Source organism: Callospermophilus lateralis, chromosome 2 (assembly GCF_048772815.1).
Source record: "Callospermophilus lateralis isolate mCalLat2 chromosome 2, mCalLat2.hap1, whole genome shotgun sequence".
NCBI lineage: Eukaryota > Metazoa > Chordata > Mammalia > Rodentia > Sciuridae > Callospermophilus > Callospermophilus lateralis.
This window is the reverse complement of record NC_135306.1, coordinates 103,334,572-103,346,455: the sequence shown is the minus strand read 5'-3', so window position 1 is coordinate 103,346,455 and position 11,884 is coordinate 103,334,572. Positions and strand designations below refer to the sequence as shown.

The 11,884-nt window shown below is 34.0% G+C and overlaps 1 protein-coding gene across 1 annotated transcript; it reads right to left on the bottom strand.

Annotated features, from left to right (window-relative positions):
• Positions 1 to 1,972: 1,972 nt before the first annotated feature.
• On the bottom strand, positions 1,973 to 2,908 carry LOC143391065 (olfactory receptor 8B3-like). Its single transcript, XM_076843625.2, has one exon. It carries the CDS (start codon positions 2,900 to 2,902, stop codon positions 1,973 to 1,975), a length of 930 nt encoding a protein of 309 aa, XP_076699740.2. The 5' UTR covers positions 2,903 to 2,908.
• Positions 2,909 to 11,884: the final 8,976 nt, after the last annotated feature.

Here is an 11,884-nt window from a genome sequence, read left to right as displayed (position 1 = left end):
CATTTCTCCTCTAAAAACTTCTTGCATCATTTCACACATGAGATTTTGGGGGACATCACATCTAAACCATAACAAACATCTACAAAACAAAGGCAAACAGATCATCTATGCCAAATTTCAAAATGTGTAAGTATTGAGTAGAATTTATAAAAATGGTGTAATAATAAAAATATTTAGGTATCTTAGAAAATGTCTAAACTGTTATTCAATTTAATAGACTGAGAATTTTTAGAGTAATCAGTTTTTGCATGTTTCCCAAAAGAAAAATAATTCAACATCCTACTCAAAAAAAAAAAAAAAAAAAGATATAGTTACAATTTGGCTTATTTCATCAAAAGTTTCTTTCAAAGTTTAAATTCCCTATTGTAGCAAATCATCTCACAATCATACTGACCCAAAATGCCTACTGTTTCTCAATGAAAAGACACATCAAATCATTTTCCTTAAACAAATGAACAATGAAAAGGTAATAACTATTCTAAAAGAAACTCGTGTTAAACTGAAACAAAGCATAGCCAACTTGAAAAGCAGGAATTTATTGTCATATCCTGTGTTTACTAAACCAAAAAAAAAAAAGTAAAAAGGATAAAGTATTGTAGAAAAGTTGTAGACTTGAAATCAGAAGGCCAAGTGTTTAATCTGGAGTTTTTCTTTAAGATGCCGTGTAACTTTAAGTAGATCATTAAGTAAATCACTCTGAGGTTCACTTTAGCATCCCTGCAATAAATACATACTGATGTTCTGTTATATGTTGTATTAACTTAACAAATAAATAACAAAACTCTTCATTAAAAGAGTGCATAGTGTTTGCACATGCAAAATGTGCACTAGCAGACCATCTGTAGGACCTTATATTTCTGGTATTGAAAGGAGATCTTTCCCAGAGGAAGAAATAATTATGATAATAGAAACATGCTGCCTGATGCATGCTTCTAATGGCAAGTGAAAAAGGTCCACCTCCCACAATGACATGATGTAACCCTTGCATTACTTGATCTGACATTATTACATCATTGACATCTTTACATAAGAAAAAAAATAAAGTTGAAAATAATATTTAAAAAGCACAAATTTCTTCCCTAAAGTGGTTATTCAGGGAAAAAAGTGAGAATAAACACATTATGCAAATGCTATGAAAAGGAAGACATTCTTTATAAAAAGTGGAAATAAATTGAGAGAAAACTCAAATTTTTTCACCATGGTAAGACTGTAATGGGATAACCTGCCCTATGTATGCCTTGTCCGGTCATTTGCCGTCTCCCAGTGTGGACCTCTGGACTGCTCCAATGCTGAATACCCTTAACTGTCCAAGCCCTACCTGAAAGAGAGCATGGATTTTGGATTACTTCTCCCAACTTCACTCCTGCTCCAGCAGGAAGCTGCTTGGAAATGTTGTCTCCCATTTGTCCATAGAAATAGAATGTAGGAATTGACAGCGGGAAATGTAACAGAGGTCCACTTTGTGCTTTGAATATAGCCCTTGCTGCTCTGCCACTGCAACTTATTTTTAAAATGGACATGTATCTTTCTCTTCCTCTCTCCCTGTTCCTCCTTAATCTCTCCCCTCCCTAATCTCATGGGAACAGGATTACCTTTCTTCCCCATTTTAGGCAGATTTTTTGTTCTTTAATACACATCCCCCATGGGAACAAAGTAATCCAGACCTTGGAAATGGTACCATAAGATCTCAGAAATGACAGTCTCCCAAATTACCAAGTGAATTACAACTCCAACAGAAAACATGTGGAATATGGCCTTTGAATCACCTCTTTAAAAGACCACTGTTCCTGTTCATGGGGGAGAATCAAAGCTTTTAGGTCACAAGTCCCTTGTGTTTCTCCTTTGCTAGCCAAAATAAGAAAAAAATGAAAAAAGAAAGTAATGGGATAAGAAGTCTAACATTAAATTTTTATAATTCAGTGTAATGAACTATTGTAGAACTATATGCAGACAAAGTTGGTGTTTCTGATCATCAATTTCTCCTCATTAGGGTTTTCTTCAGGGCAACTTGAACATCTTTGTTCCTCAAGCTGTAGATCAAAGGGTTCATCAAAGGAACTGTATTGGTATAAAAGACAGAGGAGATTTTGCCCTCATCCATTGACCCAGCAGAAGATGGCTTAAGATACATAAATGCACCTGATCCAAAGAACAGAGAGACAGCAATTATGTGGGAACTGCAGGTGCTGAAAGCTTTGGACCTGCCCTCAGTGGAGCTTATTCGGAGGATGCTGGAAATGATAAAGCCATAGGAAATAATGATGGTGAGGCTGGGCACAATGATGTTGATGCCCACCACAATGAAAACCTCCAGCTCATTGATGTAGGTGCTGGTGCAGGAGAGCTGCATCACAGGGAGGATGTCACAGAAATAGTGGTTGATGATGTTCACATCACAGAAGGTCAGTCTCAGCATGCATCCAGTGTGGGCCATGGCACCAGAGAATGCCATCAAGTAAGAACCAAGCATAAGGTTGGAGCACACCTTAGGGGACATGGATAAGTAGTACAAAAGTGGATTACAGATGGCTACATAGCGGTCATAGGCCATTGATGTCAGCACATAGCACTCGGAAATAGAAAAAAAACTGAAAAAGTAAAGCTGGGTCATGCATCCTCTGTAGGAGATAATATTCTTCTTTAATACAAAGTTCATCAGCATTTTGGGTGTAAAGACAGAAGAGTAACAGAGGTCAATGAAGGACAAGTTAAAGAGGAAAAAATACATGGGGGTGTGAAGATGTGAATTCAGCCCAATTAGAGTTATCAAACTCAAATTTCCCAACACAGTGACCATATATATTATTAGAAAGAAGATAAACAGGGGGACTTGGAGGTCTGGCTGGTCTGTTAGCCCCACCAGAATAAACTCAGTCACAAAAGAGCCATTTCCATGAGCCATTCTTCTTTATAGGAATCTGTGGATACAGGGAAAATGGGTTACATTAGAGGACAACCTAACTCTTTCCAGAATATTTTTTACACAATTTGGGACATCACTGGAATTGACTGAAACTAGCCTAAGGTTGAGGCACAGAATCAGCCTTTATTACTATCATGACGCTGAGTGACACTTTCTTCCCCTTATTAGAATCTGAATAAAGTAAGTATAACAGAAACATCTCCCCTACAGAGTGAATGCCAGTGCGCCATGTGCAAATATGAGGGCTGAAAAATCAGGTTCTAAGGAAGAAAATAGATGACTCAGGACAGAATTATCTTTCTCTCAGATCATCATTTCTCCCTCACCAATAAAGTTGGAGGAAGACAACTTTGCAACCTGTTGCTGGCCTCTCACACAGATTGAACTCTCATGCAGTGGGAACTAAAATGGTATTTCTAATCAAAATCAAAAGAGAGGTCTAGAAATGATTTAGTTACTGTCCCATATCTCTCTCTCTCTCTCTCTCTCTCTCTCTCTCTCTCTCTTTCTCTCTCTCTCTCTCTCTCTCTCTCTCTCTCTCTCTCTCTCACACACACACACACACACACACACACACACACACACACAAGAAAAAAAAAGTCATAAATCTAGACGAAGAAGAAAGAAATATTGAATGAAGTCTGCATTCCCTGAGCTTCCTCATGTCTCTGAGCACTCTCTGCTCCCCATTTTAACAGATTATTGTACAACATTCACAGGAATCTCAAGTCCATGCAATAATGGAAAATAAAGGGGACTATTTCATATTTAGGAAGACATTAGTAAAGTAGAATTCAGAAACTCATACTTCTAAGGTCAGAAAACCTTGGTTTTCTTTATTGTTTTACTTACCTTACCTTGGTGGTTCCCCAAGGGAAATTGCAACCAGGACTTTATTTCCAATATGTCCTGGAGATCTTTCTAAACTACACAATTGAAGTTATGATTATAACTTTAAGTCCTCTCAAGCAGCAGAGAAAAGAGTTATCATTATCACTTTCACCTTTTGATAAGACATAGATTTAAGGTGAGTTTAATGATGTAAGGGAACTGGTTATAAGCACAGTTGAAGATCACTCAGTGTCTTCTCCAGGGAACAGATTCTGAATGTAATAGGAAAATAAGATGATTATAGTTACACCCTGGGCCATAATGTGTCCTTAGGGACTCAATGTTTTACTCAAGCTTCCCTTTCACTCTAGCAATCGCACATAAGTCTCAGACAGAGCCTTTCATTTCTCAGTCAGCAGAATGGTAGAACAGTAAGTCCTCCTTCCTCCACAGACACAGCAATTCAAAAGCATTTATGGACAGATTTCCATTTGGGAGAATATAAAAAACTAGTTATGTTGCTCCTACACACCACTCTAGCATGAAATCAATCACATTGAATCTGGAAGGAATACAAGTTACCCTCTTGCCATCACTCCTATTCCTGGCACAGGACCATAGAATTGGGGCAAAACTTTTCTCTGAGAAGGGAATGAGGTGTAACATACATTCATGTCTCCATCTTTTTTGCAGGTTATGAAGAGAACTGGATTTTCTCTAGCTGGTCTCATAGCGCTCACTGGGCACAGGACATGACATACGCTGATCACTGTGTGCCAGTGAGAATAGACAGAGCGGTTTAGTGGTTTTCCTCAGCACTGCACAAAGATAGGAGTTGAAAACTCCCAGCTTCTCCCTAAGGAAGGAAGAGGTGCACTACACTTTCAATGCCACACATTTTCTGGGCACTCCCCAGAGGTCTGGCTACTTGAAGTGCTTAAGGGACACAGGTCTCCTGCTGCTCAGGTCCTTTAGAACAGAGACAGTGGATTAGACTGGTCATCATCAAAATTCATCAAAGCTGTAGCACATGAAAATCCCAGATCCCAGCATTTCCCTAAGGAGGAAAAGTGATGTATCCTAAGTCCAATGACCCAGTTTATCTCTAGGCGACCAGAAAAATTAGCACTGTATGACTTGTTTCAGAGAACTGAAGGCCTAGCATATTCTGAGCAGTGGGCAACCATGAAAAAGAAAGAAATCTGATGAATTGCACCACACATTTAAAGAATAACTAATACCAATTCTTCTCAGAGTCTTGCAAATAGCTGAAGTAGAGGGAACAAATTTCAGTCAGCTGTTTTGCTGCTGTGACTAAGGGACCCTACCAGAACAACTGTAGTGAAGGAAAAGTTTATTTGAGGGCTCATGGCTTCAGAGGTGTTAGTCCATAGAAAGGCAGGCTCCATTCCTCCAGGCTTGTGAGGCAAGGCTGAAAGTCAGGGTGTGAGAGTATGGCAAAGGGAAGCAGGTAACATCCTGAGCAGGAAGCAGAGAGACTCCACTCACTAAAGAGGGATATACCCCTCCAGCAACATCCCTTTCCCACCTCCTGCAGCCACACCCCACCACTTCAGTTACCACTCAGTTAATCACTATCAGGGGATTAAATCACAGATTGTATTAAGACACTTATAATCCAATCGTTCCTCCTCTGAAACTTCTTGCACATAAGATTTTGGCAGATGCCTCCCATCTAAACCATAACAGAACACTTCTGAAGTCATTTTATGAGGGCAGCATTATGTTGCTTTCAAGGGCAAATCAAAATATCATAAGGACAGAAGACTTCTCTCTCTCCAGTCTCTCTTCTACCCTTATTAGTCTTAGGGTTTCTCAATTTAGCTTTTGTTCTACAAAAATACGCACTTTTCTTCTATTGTTTTTATACTCTGTATTTGACTTAAATCATTATTTCCTTCCTTTTGCTGACTTTGGGTTTAATAAACACATTATTTTTGTCTTTTTTTTAGCTCCTTGGCTTGGAAGTTTAAGTTGTTTGAGATCCTTCTTTTCAAACTTAGCGCTACTTTGAACTTCCCCTCCTAGGAGTTTTTAGTGCATTATATAAGTTTGGGTATGATGTATTTTCATTTTTGTTTGTCTAGAGTATTATTTTATTATTTTCATTTTTAATCAACACATAATGATTATACAAATTTATGGGATATAATGTGATATTTTGATCATGAATTGTTAATGATCAAACCACGGTAATTATCATGTCCATCACTTCAAACATTTGTTGTTTCTTTCTGGTGAAACATCGATAATCCTCTCTTCTAGTTATTTTGAAATGTGCAATGCATTATTATTGATCCTTTGTATAGTAGAACACCAACACATTTTCTTCCTCCTGCCTATCTTTGCACCTGTTGACAGACTTCTCATCATTCCTCTTCTTTTATATACTGTTCATTCTTTCCTCCCCACTACTATGAGATCTCCTTCTTTAAATTACACATATGGGTGAGATCATCTGGCATTTATCCTTCCATATCTATATTATTTCATTTAACATGATGTCCTCCAGTTTCATATATGTTACCACAAAATATAAGATTTCAGCTTTTTATTGTTGAATGATATTCTACCATGCATGTGTGCCATATTTTCTGTATTCATTCATCCATTGATGGACACATACATTGATTCTATATCTTGGTTATTGTGAACAGTACATTAACAAACATAGGAAGGCAGATATAGAGATACATTTTAAATTCCATTTTGATTTCCCAGTGTTTATCCAAGAATATATTGATTCACTTCCATGAATCTGAATTTTTAATTTTTTGATGTTGAAAGTCATGTTAATCTTAATTTGTTAAAACATGATTGGTGAACTAGCATGCAATCTATTCTGGAGAAGGTTCTATTCATGCTTTAGAAAAACATGAATTCTGTTGTTTGGTGGAAAGTTCTCCTTATGTCTTTTGTGCACATTAGTTCTATAATGTTGTTCAACTGAGTTGTTCTTTATTAACTTTTGGTATGAATAATATATACATTGGAGAGACTGGAAAATGAAGTCTCCTGTTATTATATTGGTGTCCATTTCTCCTTTCAGATCTGACAATATTTGCTTTATATACATAGTGACTTGATGTTGGATGCATATATTTGCAATTGCTATATATTCCTGTTGATTTGACATTTTTGTCATTATATAATGACCCTCTTTAACTTTTGTGACACTTTCTGACTAAAGTGTATTTTGTCTCATGTAAGTATAACCATCCCTCTTCTCTTTTAGTTTTCATTTGTATGGCATTGTTTTTTCTACCACTTCACTTTTATGTATGTCCTAAAATCTAAAGTGACTTTATTGTGGATAGTATTTAACTGTATCTTGATTTCATTTTATCCATTTAGTCATTGTATATCTTTTCATTAGGAGTTTAATCCATTTACATTTAAATTAATTATTATAAGTAAGAATTTACTCAATATTTTGCTAATTTTTTCCGTCAATTTTTATACTTTTCTTATTTCTCTCATGTCTTTATAGATGACTTGATGATTTTTATAGTGATACAATTTAATTCATTCCTTTTAATACTTTTGTGCATATTGTACGTTTTTGTAGTTACTATGGGGATCTCAGCAAAGAGATCTCTTTCATCTTCCACAAAACTTACTAGTTTGGAATTCTGAACAGATCAAGTGCGTGGAAATTCTGTACAGGAAATAAATAATTATATGTAATTATATTAAATAATTATGTTGAATAAAGCAATTTATTCAATATTGCATCTTTTTTCATATTGTGGGATTGCCAGGACACTTTCTGTGTCCTAATGTCTATACATATAATTATTTATATTGACTTTTATATTATTTATATTACATATATTTTATATTATATTATTTATATTGACTTTCCTATCAGTGACTTACTTACAGGAGAAATGTGTTGCCAGTGACAACTTCTTACAACATAAATTCTCTACATATTTTAGAATATGTAGAGGGAACATTGGGTCTTCAGGGAAAAATAACCTTTTAAAAATCCCAATTTCTATAAAAATAAGAATTATCTTCTGTGCCTAAACTACTGCAGTGTGAAAGGGAAATTTATGTTAATCATCTTATGAATTAAGAAATATAGTTGTGTAATCTAAATAGGTCCTTATCATGGAATGGAAATTTTCTCATTTGAAAATGAATGTTTCTGTGGTAAACTAGGTCAAGAGCTCCCTCTGATGGGAACTTTTAACTTAACCAATAGAGATTTAATTAAATTAACAGATAAAAATTACTCTACAGAATATACCAAATGAAGGCTCTTAAGATATTTTTTGATGAAATTGAGTTTCCCAAATCAGTCAATCAATCAATCTATCTAGATAGATAGACAGATACCTAAATTTAAAAGCTACCAAAAATATTATGAATTAAAAATCATGGTAATTATTTTGCTATTTATTTTTATTTCCTCTTCTCTCACTATGAGAATCACTGTAGTGTTTGAATATTAAGATATAATGGAAGCAATTCTTTCAAAGAATAGTTCAGAAAAGATGAAGACTTTTCCTCTTTCCTCCCCACCTTTACTCTTTGTACTCTGAGTGATCACAAAAGGAAAATAACAGTTTATAAGTATTTCAATGCCACTTTATTTATTCTCAACAATTAACAAGCAAGAATTAAAAGTCTTTTAAGTGATACTCATGAGAATGACAATGAAGCTGGAACATAAAGATATACTGATTGCTTTTAAATACTATACATAAAGGTAAATAAATAACGAATCTTTATGTGACTTTAAAAAGGCAAGAATTTGCACTTTTACTATTGCCTTTGATACAGTACTAGAAATCTTACATAGTGCAATAGGTAATAAAAATAAATAAATAAACAAATAAATAAATAAATGGCAGGTCTTTGGAACAGAAAGACAACACTTTAAAATTTATAAGTGGCATGATAACACAATGTCAACATGAAAATATCCTAACATATAAGAACACTCCTAGAAGTCATAAGAAATTTTACCAAAACCACAGTTATAAGTTCAATATTACACTATGAAAATTATAAAACATAAGGACAGACACATTGGTTTATTTATTAAAAGATTCAGTATTACTAAGGTGTTCATCATCTCTAAAATGATGCAGACCTTTTAAGCAATTACATTAATAAGTTTAAAGCAGGATGTTTTATAGAAAGCTGATTCTGAAAAATCCTAAGAAAAAAGAATAATCAAAATATTTTTTCAAATGACAATTCATGCTAATTTATTTTATGACTCATTGTGATGCTACAATAATGACATTCTGTGGTATTGCTAAAAAGATAAACCAATAGATTAGTATAGATTCCAAGATGTACACACACACACACACACACACACACACACACACATATATATGGAGAGAGAGAGAGAGTCAGTTGATTTTTACAGAAGTACAAAGGCAATTTATTCAAGGAATTTCAGGCTCTTCAAAAATGAGGCTGGAACAATTAGATATTCATAACCAAAGGGAAAAAATTCAATACTTAATTGACTAATACCACTTAAGTAAATATGTTGTGAAGCAAGTGCTTATCCTTAGCTCTTTTTTACATAATTCATTCTTTCTAGTTCTAGTATTTTCTTTCATTTGTTCTTTGTCATTCCTAGCAGTAATTATGAAAATATTCATTTTCACCACATTTTAGATCATCATATTCATCATCATTTTTTGTAAATCAAACTATTTTTTCTTAACCCATTCAAAGTTATATATTGTGACATATTATAGAAATTGAAAACCCATGATCACATTATAAATAAATGCATATAAAGATCAAGGGTCAACCAATTGTTCTCTCTCACTTTCACTAACTGAAAATACTTGACTTTCACCTTCAGTTTCATGTGTACTTTGGTCTCCCAGGAACAAGGCTTACCCAGGAAAATAAAACCTAAAATGCTCTAGCCAAATATTCTGTGGCTCAATACAAAGTTACTAACTGCACAATCACCTATGAACTTAAAATACAGTATTAACACCTGATTTTGATTTTTTCATTACGTTCTATAACAGTTCTGGTCATTGAAGCAGTCTTTTCACTATGCCTAAATATTTCTATATTCCTAAAATATTTTAATTAAATATATATCAAAATAACGTTTGAAGAAGTTCATTGAGAAAATACTTTATCAAGATAGAAGAAATGATTCAGAAAATAAAATTGTGTATATAGAATGAGAAATATACCATACTGTAAATATAAAAATAAGGATATATAACACTACAAATCTATACAAGGTGACTGAACACTGACTTTCCACCTATGATAGACAATGGTATCTTTTTACCTTCTTAAGGAAAAAGAATTGTCTTTGCACTGGATCAATCAGTCTAGATTATTTTGAAATTTTATCTTGTCTCTGCTGTTTCTACAGAACCATTCTGTTAGGTTGTTTTCATATACTTGGGCCTTTATTCTTAAAGTTTGCATAATATGTGCTTATTGTTCAATATAAGTAGAGTGCTAATAAAAGTTTCATAGTCTTATTTTACTATAAAATTTAGCATGAATACATATATAAATACATATAAAAATTATGTACTTCGGTAAATTTTCACGAAACGAGCAGCTTATAACCACCATGCAGATCTGTAATTAATTGCCAGCACCCCAGACCCTTATATATATTCTTATTGGTAACTCCATCCATTCTTTCCTTTTCAATCATGATTCTGTTGCAAACACTTCCTGGGGTTTCCTTACACCTTTATGATCTAAGTGAGGTTCCATTATTATCTCCATCCACTTCACAGAAAGATAAAGAGCATGTGAAAAGGGCACATCTTGGCCCTGGGAGGCTGTTCACCATTTCTGGAACTGTCACATGCCACACTCTACTGCAAGATTCTCAGAAATACATATTTTGGGAAAAGAGGTGAACAGAAGCAATCTACTATGAGTGGATCTATAATATGAGTGGGCTACTCATATTGGTATCTACAAAGGTCACTTGTGAGATTAGATAAGATATTGAATATAATAACTTACTGCTGACCTGGGATTTAGGAAGAATCATTAACAATAATTCTAACAATAATGCTAATTCCTCTTAGCATTCCTTTTGATAAAATTGTTTTCCTTTTTAAAATAAAATTCAGCTAAATAGATAAATAACATTTGTGTTATTTAGTGTCCTTTGTAAACATATCAGAAATATATTTATTCTTATGTATTTTATCACTATATGAGATAACTTGAGTCACTAACTAATCTTTCATTTGATGAGCCTTAGAATATATATGAAATGTTTCGATCTCAGAAATATAAACTTTATAATAGGCAACATTCTTTTTAAAAATATTTTTTAGTTAAAGGTGGAACAATACCTTTATTTTATTTTTATGTGGTGCTGAGGATCAAACCCAGTGGCTCACCTGTGCTAGGCAAGTGCTCTACCACTGAACCACAACCAGCCAGCAACATTCTTCCATGTTATTTGTGGGGAAATAATCAGAGAAAAAAAAGATGTAAAGACAGGCTGTCAATGGTAAGAGTATGTGGGATAATTTTAAGAGTCAGCTTATGGCAAGTTGAAATATATAAGCATATGTTCCTATTGTGACTCCTGTTAAAAGGAGAAATTGGGGCTTTGGGATGCAGATCCCTCTGTTTCAGATCCTGTTCTCTGAATACAACATTCTGAAGTCATTTTATTTAAAAAAAATAAATACATCTAATGCTCTATTCTAAAATGCCTTCTCTGTTTCAATGTCACCACAGCAATAAATGATCCTAAATAAACTAAAACATAAAGCACCAAGAAAAAAAGTTCTGTAAAATCCAGGAACAAAGCACAATTAATTCTGAAAATACAAATATTTTCTCATATTCATGTTTTCTAAAATAAAAATAAATGAAGCAGACAGAAAGTATAGTAGAGAGAATAATATACTTAAAATCAGAAACAAATAAGAAATTCTAGGCTTTTCACAAGGAAGCTATGAGATTTTTAGTAAATATTAACCTCTCTGAGCATTCAAATCATGTACATATGATAAATGTTTGTTCGCAATCTACTAAGTACCAGTTATGAAATCTGTATCAATAAGGCTTAATGAAAAACACAGATAAAGCTATAAAATGGGTTACAATTGAGAGAATTTATGG

Excerpts from the sequence above, each read along its gene's own strand:
- LOC143391065 (XM_076843625.2), bottom strand. The coding sequence starts at position 2,902 with ATGGCTCATGGAAATGGCTCTTTTGTGACTGAGTTTATTCTGGTGGGG.